General features: G+C 41.5%; 1 protein-coding gene across 1 annotated transcript; it reads left to right on the top strand.

The window, feature by feature from the left end:
* The first annotated feature begins 1,268 nt into the window (after nt 1-1,268).
* dusp3a (dual specificity phosphatase 3a) lies at nt 1,269-16,406 on the top strand. The gene is made up of 3 exons (XM_085762212.1): nt 1,269-1,492; nt 8,684-8,916; nt 15,966-16,406. The coding sequence occupies exons 1-3, from the start codon at nt 1,293-1,295 to the stop codon at nt 16,193-16,195; spliced, it is 663 nt and encodes a 220-aa protein (XP_085618338.1). The 5' UTR covers nt 1,269-1,292; the 3' UTR covers nt 16,196-16,406.
* Nucleotides 16,407-19,624: the final 3,218 nt, after the last annotated feature.

Raw genomic sequence — 19,624 nt, forward strand, 5'->3', positions numbered from 1 at the left:
GTCCAAATTACAATTGAATGCTTGGCCATTATGAATTCCTTTAATTGGGGACAAAAGGCCCACACCAAACTTGTCAGTGCTGTGATGCATAATACAACAACTCCCTAAAAGTTTGCCAAAGACAAAATAAACAATAAACAGAGGTCATGACCCCAGAAACAAGACATTGCATGTTGCAAAACTGTTTCCAGCTCAAGTTCAAGCAAAAAGACACATGATTGTCACATGATTTTCATCCTCACATGGAGACTCTACCTTTCAACTCCAGTGACTTTCCAATCAATCATCCAACCAATAATCAAATCTCCACTTAGTTATCAGTTTCACCACACCACTGCCACCAAGTGTCAAGGCCCAGACTAATGTGAAGGGACCCTTATAGCCCCATACAAACTATCTATCTATCTATCTATCTATCTATCTATCTATCTATCTATCTATCTATCTATCTATCTATCTATCTATCGTGTTATATTCTTGTTTACATGTTAATGGAGTAATTCAATAATGTGACGTGTTAAAAATGGTCATATTCCTACTTTTACTCATTGGATAATCATACTTTTTACACTTAACCTGTCCATTAGCTATGTATTTGTACAGGCAATTAATGTATATGAGTGCATTGTGCAATAGGCTACATAAAAACATTTTCCAAATCTTTATTTTATTTTATCTTATGACATGTTTTGACTGTACATGTTAATGATATATAGCCAATGTGAAAGTTGATGAAAACAATGTGCATGTAAAATCTATCTATCTATCTATCTATCTATCTATCTATCTATCTATCTATCTATCTATCTATCTATCTATCTATCTATCTATCTATCTATCTATCTATCTATCTATCTATCTATCTATCTATCTATCTATCTATCTATCCTAATCTAATCTAATCTAATCTAATCTAATCTAATCTAATCTAATCTGTCTGTCTGTCTGTCTGTCTGTCTGTCTGTCTGTCTGTCTGTCTGTCTGTCTGTCTGTCTGTCTGTCTGTCTGTCTGTCTGTTTTATTGTGAAACTTTTCACCGGAACCTCTAACTACCCCTCCTGTCAGCTTGACCGTGTTGGTAAAGGCTGTTCGGCTCCCGCCTCATCAGACACCTTTCAGACGAGGAGGCAGCGCGCGCGCACGGTTCACGTGCGGAGGTAAAATGCAGAATAACCGGACGAGGCTCACGAGTCTGGCACCGGCTGTCACTGAACATTAGTTTTAGATTAATTATTTTCATTTTTATTTTTTAAAAAACCCATATAAAATTGTACTATAAGAGCAGAGCAGCCATGAAGAAACACCTGAGTCCTGCTAAACAACAGCAGCAGCAGCAGCAGCAGCAGCAGCAGCCACCGGCGGATGTCCCGGCTGCAGCCGCCGAGGTGACCGTCCAACAACTCAACGAGCTGCTGTCCAACGGCAGCGGCTTCTACAGCCTCCCCACGCAGCATTTCAACGAGGTCTTCCCCAGGATCTACATCGGTAACGCGTGAGTCAGTCAGTCAGTCAGTGGCTCGCCCTCTCTGCTCACATGTGACGTGATGATGAGTGAGTCTGTTGCTGTCCGTGGCGGTGTGTGTGTGTGTGTGTGACACTGACAGGTAGGAGGACAGGTTATTCAACACGCCACAGACACACCGACAATGACAACAAATGTCGCGCAGCTACAGGGCGGCTTGTTATTCCGGTGCCGAGCCGAGCGACAGCCTGTTGTTGTCAACAAATAACCGGCTGTCCTCGAAACAGCAGCGGCCGAGCAGCCTCACAGGTGGCCGTTGGTTGTGTAACACTCTGCCAGAACAATGATATTTTACATTATATGTATTTTTTTATTATTATTATTATTATTATTATAAAACTGGGATCCAGACGTGAAGGGCGACACAAAGAGCTGCTCTCACTCCGTGGATCATCCCTCCATCATTAGTATATCAGCGCCGCCGTGTAATCACGTCCTCATCAAGCCGCTCCCCTCCTCTCCTCTCTCTCCTCTCCGCTCAGCTGCAGAGCCACAACAACAATATCACATGGAAAAACAAAAAGCTCTTTGTTTTCATTCATCAACACCGAGCGTCTCGTCTCCTCCCTAGCTGTCAGCATGTCTGCACCTCCATGACCTACAAAGGCGCAGCTCGGGCTAAATTAGGCACCTAATTAATCGATCGATGATGTAAAACAGCTATTTAACTGCTGGTTTATGGCTCAGTCATAAGCAATTAGCTATTAAAGAACAACTTTTGAGGGTTGCCAGATTTGTGGGGGGGGGAAATCCTCCTCCAGCAGACAGGTTGCTTGTTACTCAGAAACTGATCTGGATTAAAAATCCATTGATAAACTCATCTACTGTAACGATAATTTATACAACTCAACAATCATTTAATGTCTAAATGTAGGATGATGATACAGTTTCTTAAATGTCCAATGTTGTAGTTGTTGAGCGCAACAAATGTTCACAGTTAGACAATTAACGGGCTGGAACCAAGTGTTTGTCATTGTGTCAGGCAGATAATCAATGAATTGACTAATTGATTGAAACATGCTCCGACTGACACATTTAGAGTTAAAAATGATACTGCCTGTTCTGTTTCTAAATGACCTCCAACACATTTGTGATATTGTTGTGTGTATCGGCCACTACACACTGTGCTAAGCCTGGTCGGTGTAATCTAAGAACGGACTTTTATGTTGAGCTGCAGAACGTTAAAACACCGTAGGCATTGTTTTCTTTGTGTGTAATCACATTAGTGGACAAATAAATACCCACTTTGTAGTAGAACTTGAGCTCTATTGCTGTTATCAAGCTGTGCAAGGTGCAACATGCAGTGGATATACTGTGTGTGTGTGTGTGTGTATGTGTATATGAATATTAAACATAGCAGAGGCTGAACCATAAATCCATGCTGGTTGGTTGACTGGGCGCTATTGGCTTTGTCATGAACATGTCGACATTTTAGGAATTTACAGCTCAGTGTTACAGTGAAGTCAGTTCCTGGTAGTTCGTGCACAGTGTGTGTGTTATAATCTGTCTGCATAATAAAGAGATAAACACACACACATACAGTCGGTACAGTCAAGGCTGCAGATTGGTCGTCGTTCACAGTATCAAATAATGTTTTTATATGGAAATAAACTAATCAATTATGGAAACTTGGCAGCACAACATGTGTTTTAGACCTTATTTCTTACTAGAAACGTTTCAATAGGGAGAAATATCCAAAAATAGTCAAATATCAAAAGTCGCCTTAAAAAGCTCAGTCAGATTTGTACTCATGCTTCAATAGGTTAATCAATTCTAGATTCATTTAATCTGATAATGATATTGATAAGTTGATATTTAGAAGATAATGATAGATCAGGTTGTGATTATTTTCATTATTAATGACTTTTTTTAAAAATAAAAGGTCAAAAATATTGATAAATATCATTCACCTTTTCTCATCTTTTGTCATATTTTGTCTGATCAATAGTCCAAAAGTGGTTAATTTATGATGATATTACAAAGGGCTCACATATAAAAACCTGCAAACAGAAGCACACTAATCATTGCAGCCTGTGTATACATAAATAATCTTGATAATAATCTTGTGACACTCTAAATGAGACATTTTACATTGAAAAATGGACTTATCAGCCTGATTTATTGGTGTAACTCCAATAAAGGTCACATTTTTCCCGAACAAAATCAGATAACTTGCAGTTTGACGCACTGGATGTTTTTAATTGAAGCAGAAAAGTTCATATCTGTCACAATTAGGTATTGAAAAAAGTCGTTTCTGATATCTCAGGTATCATTTTTACTCAGAAATATAGAGAATATAAAAGATTTGAGTGATCTGCAGAGCCACTGTTGTTGAGCATTATTCCCATGGTGCCTCTCTGATCGCTCTACATGTGGGGAAACACTCCTTCACACTGTATATGGGACACTCAGAGCTGAGATCAAACACACAGCAGAGAGTCGGCACACTGATCGCACTTCCTCTGCAGCAAAACAAAAACACCCAAAGTTGCACCAACAAACCCGAAAAAAGAAAGAAAAAAAAAATCATTTTCAGGTTTCAAGTGTCAAATCAGAGGGAACAGCCAGCAGAGGAACGGGTTATGGAAAATGTAATTTTCAGATATATTCTGCTGAGTTGTAATGTGATTTAAGCTTTTCACGGAGCAGCTCTTAATCTCACTTATAGATTCACGGTATAGAGAGAAAGAAAGACGATACAGGGATGCCCCCCCACCCCCTCCACCCCTGAGAAATTTGTCTCTGTGCAGTCCATCACTTGGCTCCAGCCGCTGCCAGCGGAGCGGTGGAGGAGGGCGAGAGGGACGAAATACAAGCACATTACTGTACCTCAGAGCTACAACAAAATCAATGTGAATATGCCAATCTGGCCGGCCAAGTCTCCAAACAAACAAAGCAAAGCGCTGGCAGGCGTGTGCACAGCTGAGGCCGATATCACACACACACAAACACACATAGACTGACCGATTCCAACGCACTCTCTGATGGCTGATGAAGAGATTATATTATATTCTCTGATTATTTAGCTTTAGTCTCTCTGACTCGAGGCCACAAGTGAAGTGTTTTGATATTAAAGTCTATCACAGAGTCCGAGAGGCCGGTGTTAAAGCTGCACTGTGATGTTGCAGCGGGCGAACCCGTATCGATTGTTGATTAAAGCCTGCACCTTGTCCCGCCTTGTTTTCCACCGCTGGGACCCACTCAGCCCTTTTCTGCTGATGTGCCTTATTAGTTTTACCTTGTTACAACTTAAATTGTGTATTTGGCAGGGAAACAACGATCAAAACAAATGCACCGATTAACACGCAGCAACAGCTACAGCTACAATAGGGTCTATAAGGTGCAGATTGGATGCTACTGTTACACGACTCAAATTAGAATTAGAATAAGAAGATCCGTCCTTGAAAATCTTTATTAAAATGTATAAAAATGCAAAATAGTTAATGGGCCTGAGTCCAATTATGAGTCAGGAGGTCCCCCGTGAATTGGGCCCATTAACCATTTTTTAGGCCAATATATAGTTTAAATGTAAAGTGCTTTTATTTTCAGGCTGTGACACAGTTAAATATAATTAATAACTGTTCGTTTAGTTCAAAAACATCAGATATTAAAGTCAACTAAAGCTCTCAACAACTTTTTCATCCGGATTATGTGGGTGTGGTTCGGCCTGGTGACCTCACGAATGTCACATGTTGATTTAAATGTTTCTACACTGTGACATCATGTCCAAAAAGCAGCGCTATAAAAACGTAGAAAACAGGTTTTCAGACCCTTTAAATGCTGAAAATGATTTACCCAGGTGCCGCTCTGAGGTAATATCAAGGATGACACTGATAATTTAGGCACAAATTAAGGTTTAAATGACAAATTTTAAGAAAACAGCCAAAGAAAATGCACAACAATGTGTATTTTCATGCATGTGATCCGCTCTCCACCTTGATACCAGTAGAAGCAGCTGTAATGACGTGATGTAATATATTAAAGTACTAAATATACTGTAATGGAAATAGTGCATCTATGTTTGTGTCACACATTACATAATGTCCTCATCGCTCCACATATCTCAAATGTTTTTGTCTCTTATGTTTCCATTGCACTGTCGATTAACTTTTAAAAAAAAACTGCCGTCGGCCTGTGCAGCCTCCAGATTATAACCCGCGGCGGGTTTAAACTGTTTATCAAAGGGTAATTTAAATAAACAAGACTTTGACCAGCGCAGCACTTGTGTGAGAGTCAGTGAAATGTTCTCATCCCTAAATGGATTATAACTGTATTCTCCAAACTCTCACACACACTCTCCCTCCGCTGTTTTCAGATCAGTAGTAGTCAGCACTCTAAAACCACGGCGCGCAGCTCAGGGACGGACTTAAGGTGTGGTTGTTTGCTTTGAGGAACACTTTGGCTCTTTGTGAAGCTGGTCTTTAATAATGGATGTTGTGGGACTGCAGATCCCAGGGTGAGGAGGAGGAGGCAGGGACAGGCCCAGGTAAGTAGGGAGGGAGCCATCGGCTGTGAACTCGACTGAACCCGCTGCTCCTCCTCTGCACTGGGATGTACAGTAACTGTGAACGATGCTGCTCATCAGAAACAGACGTCACTTCACATGCTTCAACATTACAAACTTCACGTTGTTGTGCAAGAAGTGCTCGTACTGCATTGTAAGCAGGCGCTCAATCATTTATGCACACAAGCTCACACTTAGTCTAAATATACACAAACAGGCTCTGAATGAAAAGGTCAAACATGAATGAATGAATGAATATCTTGCATGCAGACTGCGAGTCCTTGTCACAGTCTCACAGTCTGTGCCCTGCGGCTGACACGCCAGCAGATGGGCTGCTTCATCTCCTCTCCTATGGCTGTAAAGCAAAATGGTGGCAGCGAGGACATTTTTTATTAGTTCTTGCAGAAGGTGGTGGGGGGGTTTGCAGCCACCACCTCTAGGGAGCTGTCCAGGGTCACCTAGCCTCGCCTCACCAGCTTCATATCGACTGTAAGCAGATATTGCAATAAAAGCAGACGGCGCTGTCAGGCCAGAGCACTTTACAAGAAGATTTATGCTTCTGGGTTCTGAGAAAAAAAGTTAAGAAAATCTAGATGAGATACTTTATATTTCCTTATACTGTAACTTTGGCATGGTACCAGTAACCAACAGCTTTTATACCAGCTCCAGGTTTGTGGATGATGTTTTATGAAATCACTGATATCTCCTCCTGCAGGAAACAAGCAGAAACTTATCTTCTATTGAGCTAATTAGAGACACTAAATGTCTCATAAAACTTTAATATAACATATACAAAAGAGGCATTTTATTCAGGATCAATGGGCAGTGCCTTTGGCCAGGTTGGATCATTAACAGTGGACACAGGCGTTGAGCCAGCCAGCCGGGCCCTAGCTGTGTTCCTGTGTGATGGTCTGTAAGCCGTATGGGTGTGTTTGCTCTCTGTGCCATAGGCCTAATATGCAGCATTGTGGTTCTTGAAGACAAGTTTATTAGTGTGAGAGGGAAGCAGCGAGAGATTTATTGTTTCCTGGAAGAGCGGCTGGAGATGGAGGTGAAGCTGCTGGAGTGGAGCCGGCTCAGAGGAGAGAGATGTTTTAACGTCTCTTTCTGTTTCTGGTCCTGCTTGAGATGAGTTAATGTAAAACTGTGTTTCCATGGCATCGTTTTTTCTTTCTCCCTTCCTCCTCCTCCTCCTTTCCTCCCTACAGTGTCATTTCTCAGAAATCTGTCTCTGCAACTTTTAACCATTGTTTCACCTGCACGTACCATTCCCCATCCTCCCTCCCTGCCTCTCTCTTCTTCTCCTTCATCTCATACATCAGAATCAATACACTATTGTTACTGTGTTCTGCTTTTCTCTGTACACACCTCTTAGAAATAGGACATGTCATATCAACTCTTAGTTACTTTCTTTCAGATTTCAGAGCCGGGCTGCAGGGATTTGCTCCCATTCAGCCACAAAAGGTCAAACAGTGAGGTGGGATGACTCGCAGTCTGTGCTCCAGTTCATCCCAAAGGAGTTGGATGAGGGTGAATAAGCCAGTGGAGGCCAGACTACCACTTCTTTATGGCGCTGGAACAGTTTTCACTGAGCTAGTGCTACAAACCCGTAGCGTTGTTATTAGTTCTGCCTTTAAAATCGGGAATTGAAACCACGAACAAAGACAAAAAGGAGCATACACGACCTACATGAACTGACACATGCCACCTGCACAGGCGCAAACATGAGCTTAACGTTGCAGCTGAAATTATTAATCATTTAGTGAAGCAATACACAATGCACTTGTCAGTGACTTAAGTAATTTATGCAACAAAAACAGCCAAATCTTCTCCGGTTGCAGCTTTTTCCTCCGTTACATCACTTTGAAAGCCTGTGCTCTCTCCTGTCCCACCTTCTGTACAGTTTAAACTTATTTTGCCTCATTAGGCCTCCCCTCAGGACTGTGTGGGTGTGTACAGATTTACAGCTCCCCCTTGCTCGCGCTTGCAACTGTTATATCAAGACAGCAAACATCTTTATCACTTTTATAGGCCTTTTTTCACTGAAGACACTTTGACGTCTCGCGGTGGGGGAGGGGAGGGGGAAGCGCAGGTGTGAATAATAAAACGAAGGAGCTCGGCTTTGCTTCAACGTCAACCGGAGCGGAGATCTGACCAGCTTAATTCAAGTGGAAACACCTGTGTGAGTGAACAAGATGTCACCTCTGGGATCTGCACACAACAGTACGAGTCTACCCCTCCCTGCAGATTTACAGTATCTGGCTTTTTTATATCAAGAGATGCTGTGACGCTGCCAGCTCAGAGTTCACCGAAATGCACGTAGAGAAGTCATGACAGGAGCAACCTGTAATGTTGAAATATCACTTAAAAAATAAATTGTGCTGACACGCTGCGTTCCTGACAAAAAAGTGTCTGTCAGGTGTTATTATTAGTGATGTTATTTGTCCCTGATGTCTTTTTCTGCTGCTGTGCGCTCATCATTTTGTGTTGTGAGGAGGAAAAAAAAACACCGTCAACAGAGGCTCCCTATAGATTTATATCAACTTTGTCTCTGCAGCAAACTTGTCACACACATCAACACCTTGCTACAGTGATTAAATCAACATATTTTTCAGCTCTGATAACAAACTTAATTTTTTTTTTTTTGCCTCACCCAGGTTTGTAGCGCAGAATGCGATGCGTCTGCAGAAACTCGGAGTGACGCACGTCCTCAACGTGGCCGAGGGCACCTCCTTCATGCACGTCAACACCAGTGTGGACTTCTACACCGGCACGGGCATCACGTACCACGGCATCCCGGCCAACGACACAGAGCAGTTCGACCTCAGTGCCTTCTTTGAGGAGGGGGCTGATTTTATCGACAAGGCCCTAGCACACAATAATGGAAAAGGTGAGTTTATGTGAAGTCTTTTGGGTGCATAACTGGTCAAATTATTCACATCAGGCATTGATTCCTTAAAATATCTGTATCAGAACTTGAACCAATAGCATCTAGTTTACAGATATACTGGTGATAGAGGAAGGGCGCGCATGTCCTTCTTTGGGTTCTTGATTTTAAACATTTCTAGCCAGTGATTGTCACTTGCAGCCCTTCAGCTAGTTAGCTGTGTGAGGTAAAATCAGCTCCAGGAGTTGGTTTAAAACATTAAAAAGTTGCTGGATGACTTTTTAATGTTTCCAGCTGACTCGTTTTAAAATGAGAAGACGGTAAATGGGCCTTTAAATATGCACTTGGTGGCTTCATAAAAAAAAAGCTGTGTGTCCCAGGCAAGAAGTCTCAAGTCTGCACCTTCCCCAGCTGATGACGTGGAAATAAAGGAACAGCATCGTTTTTGTATTGCTGAAGAAAAAGGCTTTAAGGATGAGGACTACCTGATGGGTCTGGCAAACATAACCATATGTCTATACCCTAAATCCAATTAAAAATGGTAAAGAGCCATACATTCTGAGAGTATCTAGGATCAGCTTTCACACAAGATGTGATTGGAGCTTCTTCTTGTGTTGTTTTTGACGTAACATGACGCCGCCCCCAAAAAAAACAAATGTAGTTTGCTAATGATAAGCTGAGCTTTGCAAATAGCTGGACATGCTAATTATAGCACCTTACAGTTGAGCAGAGAAACTCATTATGTGCTTCAGTGATCAAAAGACGTAATATTGTACATCTACTTTTCCCTATTCAACCTCTGAAACGATTTGAAAGAGCTCAGAGACTTTTAACCCCCCACCATGCCCCCCACCCCCTCCGCTCGTTCTGAAACCAACCAATCACATCCCAGTGTGTGTGCTCTGATTGGTCAGATTCCCGGAAGCTGACGTTCCTCCCGCCTTTCGCTTGCTAGCTCAGGCAGCTGTAAAATAGCAGGTTCTCCTTTTTATGGTTTTGGACAATATTACTGGCTTGGAATACTTTCTCTTTATCTGTGGACACTTACGGACGGAAGACACACAAGGTGAGGAGTCAACATCCGATTTAATTTCTCTTCTGTGCTCAGAAAACGAGCTAGCTAAAATATCGAATTCCTCCGAGCTAACGGGGGATAGCCTTCTTTATACAGTCTATGGGGATAGCGTTAGCACTGCCTACCATTGAGGCTTTTTTAAAAGTTTAGCGTCTCTGTGGGGCGTTTCAGTACTGCTTCCCGCTAACTCGGTGATTTGGTTAAATAAACACATACTTACATGTTGTTGTGAGCGCAATGTAGAAGCAGTGTCCCGTCCTTTCAGAAACAACCGTTTTGTTGGGGAAACTCGTTTCGAACTCTGCTGAAGCCGTTGCTAGGCAACTCCAGTCACGGAGTTCCTGCCGCTCTCTCTTCGTTTTGGCTCTGAAACCAAAGACGGTTTATGAACGGTAAATAGAGTATCTTTGCTGAAACTAAACGGCTTATTTTCTTTTCTTTTCTTATGGCCGTTGTTTTCATTTCTTTTCTTTTCTTATCTTATGGCGGTTGTCAGGTTGTTGTCTGCTTTTCTGGCTGTTGGGCTTGAAGGAGTGTCCGGTCAGCAGGTGTGTCATTTGGGGACGTAGCCTACTGACACGTGACAGTGTAGGACTGCCAATGACACAAAGAGGGAGAATCGCATGCTGTTTACTATTTCATTAATTTTTTGTATGCTGATCGGAGATTAAAGCACCACATTATAAGAAACATTTAAAGGGGTAATTGAACATTTTGGCAAACCCGCCAAAATGTTGATAAATGCATAGCCCGAACTAGCCTACATTCCAGACACAGATGTGATTTCAAAAGCTTCATGTGTCATAATGTTACATAATTATACATGATTATATCATAGTGTGACGAATGTGCAGGTCACAACTTTTGTTGAGTTGTTGGATTGTGTATTTGATGAGTTTACATTGTGTTCACTGAGCAGCTCGCATCTCTGCCCCGCTGATCTCAAAATAACATGTACCGAAAACCAAAGGTAATGAACCTGCTGCTATGACTATAGGGTTTATGGTGAGAGGAGAATTTGCCAAAATGTTGAACATCCCTTTAATCATAGTTGCAGCTCTTACTTTCCCTATGTAAAACTGGACAGGTCTGCTGTATTTTTATGTGGAAGCTCAGATTTATAATGGTTAGACAACGCTGTAATTGCACTGGTTGTTAGTAATGAAGCAGCTCTTGCACCAAGCAGCGTCTTAACAATGGTAGAGCACTTCAAAGGGGGACATAATGTCTTTTTTCACTGAGACATGCAAATAAGCTCTTGTTAACCGGCTTGACAAAGGGGTCGGACATTGAAGGCATCTTTTAATGAGTCAGTCTTAATATGCTTCAATGCTGTGGATCTTGAAAGTGAAGAAAGGGGATGATTGTGACGGCCCCGAGCATCTCAGGCTAAATCTGACACACTCCTGAGCCCTGCTCCATATTCCATTATCAGATCACATCCCTGGACGTCAACATTGTTAGAGCGTCTCATGCACCTGTAGCACCAAAGCTCAAACCACCTCCTTTTTTCTACAATAGCTTAGTCATGTTTAACAGGTGCTGTGACACTTTTATTCTACGGTCACAGAATAAAACAACAAGTGCAATGAAATCAGAGGTTTCTTGGGGAATGAGTCCTAAATTAGCCGTTTGATTTATCTAAATATTCTGCGGCAGGTTGTTCAGATTGTGGAAACACTGGATCCCAGGAGACTTCAGCCCTACACCACCAAAAAAAAAAAAAATCTTTCCCCAGCTCTCCCAAAGCTGCATCTAAATTTAGTGCAATTGTCACAGCATGTGAGCAATGTGTCTAATTAGTGCGCTGCACCCTGTATTTTATGGCATGGATTTATTGTCAGCTGTGACACAGAAAAGCGTCTTAATTCTCCGGCAGTTTCAGCAAAAGGTGGAGAGAGTGAAGAGCGACTGTAACAAGGGCAGCGGAGGAGAGAGGAGAGGATGAGCATGATGGAGGAGGAGCGGAAATAGGAGAAAGCATCTCACCTCCGCCTGCTGCCTGGTATCGGTGTAGTCTGACATTGTCCTATGTGTAACATTATCTTTGACATTTTCTGACCCACCCCCCCCCACCCCCCAGCTCAAAGCTCTGTAAAGGTCATAGGTCCAGGATTATAATGAGAGACTGCAGTGATGCGCTGTTCCTTTGGGTCTGCAGTGCAATATTGAAGACTTGAGGAGGTTGCAGTATGTAAGTGTTTGTGTTTACAAGCTCATTCTGCATATGTCCATCTTTCCTCATTCGATTCGATATTAATTCATTTAGAGTTTTTGCTTGGTTATGAAAGAGATTTGTACAATGCTGCAAATTGTACAAAGATGGAACTCTAACCTGGTGCATTTTTAAAAATATGAATGTTTACATTAAAAATGGACCCAAAAGCAGTGACATTAATGCACATATATTCAACATGACCCACCGTAGAAGTAAACAGTGCAACTCTTCGGTACAGTCGTGGGTGATAATTCAACTACTACAGGCAGTGTGTTGTGTACATTTCAGCAGTGACTGGACACAACAAAACGTATAGCAACATGATCGCGTCTGCAGATGCTCAGATCTTGCAAGACTAACGGAGGAAACAGGAAATGGCATACATTACAAGATCGATCATCCTTCACAGGAAGATCGATATGAATAAAAAAAGACAATTTTTTAACCCAGCCTTATATGATGAGTAGCACAATGATCAGTATGTTTAATCTTAAATCTTTTGATAATGAAAAAGGAAGGAGAGGTTCAGACATGAGTGTGATGCTGACTCCCTCGACTGGTTATTGTTGTGTGTGAGTGATGAAAAAAACAAAAACAAAGAGGAGAAAGAATCTGACAAATAGTGAGCGATGGAGTGAGAAAATGAGTGAAGTTGTGAGCCACGGATTCTGTGTCTAACAAGAGGATACAGTGGGAATCAACATTGATCTGTGGCAGGCTGGGTGATTAGGTTAATCAACTCAGCAACTTCGTAAACTCCAGTGGACTCTTTGACAAATTTCAATCAGGCTTCCGACCTCACCACAGTACAGAAACAGCTCTTATTAGAGTGTTAAATGACATAAGGTTGAACACTGACTCAGGCAAGGTGTCAGTTCTGGTCATGTTGGATCTCAGTGCTGCGTTTGACACTGTGGATCACAGTATACTGCTGGACAGGTTGGAAACCTGGGCAGGACTCAGCGGGACAGTCCTAAAATGGTTCAGGTCCTACTTAGAGGAACGGAGTTATTTTGTGACCATTGGTAGTTATCAATCCGATCGAGTGGCTATGACGTGTGGAGTTCCTCAGGGGTCAGTCCTTGGACCCCTTCTGTTTAACATGTATATGCTGCCTTTGGGTCAAATTCTACAGAACTCTAATGTCAACTATCATAGTTATGCAGATGACACACAGATATATCTTGCACTGTCTCCAGATGACTGCAGTCCAATAGAGTCATTATGTCACTGTTTAGAGCAAGTCAAAAATTGGATGAGCCAAAATTTCCTTCAGTTAAATCAAGAAAAAACTGAGGTCATTGTTTTTGGAAATAAAGAGAAGAGGGTTGCTGTCAGTAAACACCTTGAGTCACTGTCTTTAGAAACTAAAGACCAAGTCCGAAACCTTGGCGTGCTGATAGACTCAGATCTGACCTTCAACAGCCATATCAAATCAGTCACCAAATCAGCCTTTTATCAACTGAAGAACATATCCAGAATTAAGGGTTTTATGTCCCAAACTGATCAGGAGAAGCTGATTCATGCTTTTATCTCCAGTAGACTTGACTACTGTAACGGTCTTCTGACTGGTCTCCCCCAAAAAAGTATCAAACAGCTGCAGCTCATTCAGAACGCTGCAGCTCGAGTTTTAACCAGAACAAAGAGATCAGATCACATCACCCCGGTTCTTAAGACCTTACACTGGCTCCCAGTCAGCTACAGAATAGATTTTAAAGTTCTGCTCCTGGTTTACAAATCACTGAATGGTTTAGGTCCAGAATACATGAAAGACATGTTAGTAGAGTATAAACCCAGTAGAGCTCTGAGATCTACTGACTCAGGTCAGATAGTGGAGCTCAGAGTTCAGACCAGACATGGTGAAGCAGCATTTAGCTGTTATGCTGCTCACAAGTGGAACAAACTACCAGCAGAACTGAGATCAGCCCCAACTGTGAGCACTTTTAAATCCAGGTTAAAAACATTTCTCTTTTCATGTGCTTATAGCTGAGAACTTTAAACTTATCTATTTTTTTTCTTTTACTTTTATTTGCTCTTGCTCTTAACTCTGTTTTTAGTGTTTTGTTTGTTTTTATTCTGTCTTATGCTTCTTTTTTTAATGTTTTTGTCTTTATGTAAAGCACATTGAGTTGCCTTGGTATGAAATGCGCTATATAAATAAAGATGCCTTGCCTTGCCTTGCCTTGCCTTGCCTTGCCTGCCTTGCCTTGCCTAGGTATTGAAGAGGTCGTTTCATTGGCAGAGCAGCGCTGCTCTGGATGGAGAACAGAGGACGGGAGGAGACTGTACAACAGAGGAGAGAGAGAGGAGAGAGAGATGTTGGGGGATAATACGAAGAGAGAGGGACACAGAGTGGTGTTGAGTTTCAAATAAAGTGCAGAATCTGCAGATCTGACCTGAGCCCGGCCGGCACACACACACACACACACACATACACACACACACATCAGCTGCTCTGTGAAGGTTGCCAAGTTAAATCCCTCATGGGGGTTTCGGGTAGTCTGTAATGAAAGTTAAAGTTTCATAGAGACACATCTTAGAAGGGAACACACAAACTGTGACAAACAGGGCCAAGAATACGAATATTATATAGGACGGGAGGGGGGATATTCATGTGTTCGTTGTGCACACACACACACGCACAGAGCACACGGTCTTTGCTGTATGCAGGGCTGAGACATCCCTGTAGGATGCAGGTGCAGTGAAGATGATTGACTTTGCCGAGTCTGCAGCAGAGGTCAGGTCTTATATTTGCATCTCCTGGCGTAGAAGATGCTGCGCTAGGCAGGTTTGGTCCCTGCATATGTTCCCCAACAACTCCCCTCTCTCCAGTTTTCTTTTGTTAATTTGTTTTTTCTTTCTTCCCTCATTTTTCTTCCTCTTTTGTTTCTTCAGCCAGAGTCCTACAGATTATATAGCCACCATAATGTAGAAACACTGTCTGTTTTTTCACATTACCTTGACTTTTAACATTTATATTTATTCTTTTTAATGATTTTTTTTTGCTCTTTTTGGTTTATGGTTTATGTTTGTTGTTTATGTTCAAGTATCATACAACTCTGAAGAGGCATAGACATGATTCATGTATTGTTAAGCATCATAGGAACTGTCATCACAATATGGAAGTTAAGGAAAGCAATAGCCATCATGGCTTTGTAGTTTGACTGGACTGAAATGACAACAACAGACTGATAATGTGACCTGTTGCTCCACCAATATTCACTAGGTCAGTAATTTGTCTGAACTCACTCACAGATATTATACAAAAAGTTGCAGCTACAACACATAAATTAAGATGTCTATTATACTGTATTTTTTTTTATAAATATTACTTTCTGCCGTTGTAAATGCTGACTAGGGACCAAAAAAGTTTTGATCCACAGCTGAAATATGTCCCCAACAAATTTGCTGTTACTTTATGTTTGAGTAATGTTTTCTAAAAACAGTGTCTGTGCTGCGTTAGGGGATTATTTAACCCTCCTCTAAATAAAAGCACAGGGTCTAGAGCTGCGTTTCAAGATTTAAGGCTTCAGTAGGAATGAAAGGTTTTGGATTTAAGAGCCACAGACAGGGGGAAATGAGAGATAGACTTATGCATTGTGGATTTTTGTGGGGTGTGTTGACAGCAGTGTGTATAGTTTGATACCTCTCCTTTTTTAATCTGACTCATAGACACATTTCTCTGTAAATTCAGCCTTGCACCACATACGGTACGGCACTCATCTCGTTCTATTTCTGTACCCGTGTGTCGTCCCGCAGGGAAGGTGTACGTACACTGCAGAGAAGGCTACAGCCGCTCTCCCACCATGGTCGTTGCTTACCTCATGCTGCGCCACAAAATGGATGCCCGGCTGGCGGTGGCCACGGTGAGGCATAAGAGAGAGATCGGCCCCAACGACGGCTTCCTTCGCCAACTGTGCCAACTCAACGAGAAGCTGGCAAAGGAGGGCAAGCTGAACGGCGAGGTGGGGAAACTAAAGGCCAAATGACGTTAAGAGGACAACTCTCTGCCCTCTTGTCTCCTCCCATCATGCCTTTCACAGGCTTCAGCTGCTCTCGGGAGACGGACCCCGCCCAGACTAAACCAGCACCCATCTGACACCAGGGGTATTCCAAAACACAAACATACCGTACATACATGCATTTATCTATGTAGATAATTATTCCTCATGCACACACACATACATACATATATACATGCACACACACATACATACATACATACAATCTCATAGGGCTGGGTATAGCTACTGATTATTGATTTGATTCCGATTCACAAGGTCCCGATTCGATTTGATATTGATTCATTTGGAGATATTCCAGTTTTAATACCAATTTGCTGAGATTTTCTCAAAACTAATACACAAAAAAACATTCATGTTTATATTAAATTGACCGAAAAAGCAGTTACATTAATGCACATTTATTTAACATGACTCAACTGCAACAGTGCAGTGTCGTACATTAAAAAGATCGATCTAAGGATTTTATGAATCGATATCGGATCTTTCAAACGAAGATCGATATAAATCGGAAAAACGACTTTTTAAAGCCCAGCCCTAAATCTCACACACATATACATGTTGTTTTCTTTCAGATCTTTAGTCTACGTCTCTCTGCTGCTCTGGGAGGGGACATCTGTTAGTCCTCTCCCCGCTCCTACAAAGAGTGTGATCTCAAATACTTAATACAGACAAATCCCTCGTCCCGTTTTTTTTACCTCTACACCACACAGACGTGCAGACGTCTTAACTGCGAGTACCTGAAAGCTCTAGATTTCTGTCAGTTTTGAGCTGAGCTACTTAAAGCATTCCTTCACTTCCCACAAGTTAAGATGGTGAAAACTTTTCGCCCTGATTTTTAAAATGTCCTTAAATACTTCTATATATAATATATACAAGATTATAGCACAATCATTCCATAGTTTTCCACTGCCGGGAATGTCAGCGATATCTCCGCCAGCAGGAGTTAAGAAGTAGACTCCTAAATAAGTCAGTGGCCTCACATGATGCAAACTGTAGACAAAAGGTTATACATTACAGACAGTGATGTGTGAATGGATGGAGGGAAATCCCAAACATTCCAGGAAAACTGAAAAAAAAGCCCCTCAGACTTTTGTTTGCCCACCACCAATCCTTACAATCCTCTTCCCGTAGGGGCAGATATGTAATGCACAAACACAAAGATTCACACTCTACTGCATCAAATAAAAAATAAAAAAACAAAACAAGCAAGCTGTAGCTCTACGTAGCATCTCAGCTCCTTCACTCTCGGCCTCTAGTTTGACAGCGGTACTCGATGCAGAGCTGCAGAGTCAGTGAAGTCGGCGCCGTCGACAGCAAAGGTCGAGCTAATTAAAAATAATGAGCTGTGTGTGTGTGTGTGTCGCATGTAGCCGCCATGTTGTTCAGAAAAGCTGAATATGATGATTTCTAGTTTGTCATTGAGCTCAGTCATCCTCCACACAAGACGAAGAACAGTGTGATTAATCCGAGGATAGAGAACTGGGTTGGATATCATCTTAGGAAGAAGAAAAGGATTTTCCCACAGTTTCAAATGAGCTTAGTTACAAATTTAATTACGAGTTATTATATTTTTCTGTTATACTGCATGTAGTTGACTGTCTTTTATATAAATACCATTCATCTGGGATGTAAAATGGATGTTTACACTGGTAAAGTAAGTTGGTCTAAACGTGGTTTTAGTTTTAACGCAACCTGCAGGTTCAGTTTGTGTCTTCAGAAGGATGTTGGTCGTTTTAAACTCTAAATATTTCCTATAAAGGTTTAGAAAGTACCTGGTAGGATGAACGGATTCAGTGCGCCAACACAGGAGGTCTTTCAAGTGCATTTTGCAGTCCTGTGTCTCACACACTCATGACAGGTATTTTAATGAGTCCAGCTGTCCACACAGGACACGACGTAATCGCTGCGGTTTCACTCGCACACAAACCACTTTAAGTCTTTCCTCTGTTTTATTCACATAACTACAGTGATTATGCGTTGGGCCTGTGATCGCTGCCAAAACCAACACTCTGACCTACACTCAGCACCGTGCCTGAACGCATCCTGCTGCTCTCCCTCATGCTGCCTTCCTTCACTGGGTGGGCTGCACATACACAGCACTAAGACCTTTAGTCAAATCTTCTATAATCTTTATGTATTTAAAATATTTCCTGAGTATTTCCCTGGTAAATCTTATTTTCTTCATGTTTGCTTCTGCATAACATGAAAAAAAAACAGCCGCTCTTTGTTTTAAATGAAGGCAGCATCTGATTTTTTTAAAATAATGATAATAATAAATATTATTTGTAAGCACAGTAACACTTTACAATAAGTACACACTAAGCATTAGTTTAGCATTAATAAATACTGAATTCTACATTTATAATGCATGAATACCCATTAGTATGTTGTTTATAAATAAAGTTAGTGCTTATCAATGATGAGTAAACCATTTTTTTAACTGTGTTTATATATATATATATATATATGTTATAAATCATACTTAACTAATGCTTAATAGTGTGTACTTATTATAAAGTGTTACCGTAAGCGCTTTTACAAATGCTCAAAGACACTTCACACTTTTAAAATTCCAAAAATAGAGCAAAGTCAGAATAAAACAGCAATAAAACAGGCAAACTAATTTAAAGAGGTGAGTTTTGAGCATGGTCTTGATTCTTTTTTCCCGCCATTCGCTTCTATGTGTAAAATTATATACCTGGTTGATTGCTTTATAAGGGGAATTCAGTGTTTCTACTGCTCCCTCGATAGTCGTGATTAAAGTTTCCTTCAAACGTGAATCATATTTGGATCCACAGCACACCCACACCCACACACACACAACATGGCAGCAGCAGCAGCGTTCGGGTGTTAAAAAAAAAAAAAAAAAAAGCCGATTGTGCCGCTTTACCACCGTCAAACTAGAGGCCTTCAGTTTTCAAACTGTCCGAAGCAGAAGGACGCCGCCCACTACTTCCACCAGAACGTTCCAGTCATCACGCCAGAGAGTTGTCCACTGCCAATTCCCTGACACAGCCATTCGGCCAGTATCCAACACCACTGTTTCATCAACACAGTTTGTCAGAGGTCCATACACAAACATGTCACGTGTCTCACCCCCCCCCCCAAAAGTGTGTGTGTGTGTCATACAGTAACTTAATATGCCTGACTTTATGCACACACGAGGTCAAAGCCTTTTGTTTTGTTTTGTTTTTGTTCGTATACTGTATGTACTCAAGCATTGCAATATATGTCAATACCCAATCAGATATATAGAATGTAATCACATTTAAATATGAGTATTCAGGCTGTAGTTTGTTAACATTATTAGGCAACGGTAGTTTTAACAGTACGTTTTTGAGAGACACTGTATTTAAAAACACTGGGCGTAATACTGTAAACTAGACCTAGTGT

This window comes from Trachurus japonicus, chromosome 19 (genome assembly GCF_045865225.1).
Source record: "Trachurus japonicus isolate A0001 chromosome 19, Traja_1.0".
Lineage (NCBI taxonomy): Eukaryota > Metazoa > Chordata > Actinopteri > Carangiformes > Carangidae > Trachurus > Trachurus japonicus.

Excerpts from the sequence above, each read along its gene's own strand:
- dusp3a (XM_085762212.1), top strand. The coding sequence starts at position 1,293 with ATGAAGAAACACCTGAGTCCTGCTAAACAACAGCAGCAGCAGCAGCAG. Across the intron at positions 1,493-8,683 it reads AGGATCTACATCGGTAACGC|GTTTGTAGCGCAGAATGCGA; the intron begins GTGAGTCAGTCA and ends TGCCTCACCCAG. Across the intron at positions 8,917-15,965 it reads AGCACACAATAATGGAAAAG|GGAAGGTGTACGTACACTGC; the intron begins GTGAGTTTATGT and ends GTCGTCCCGCAG.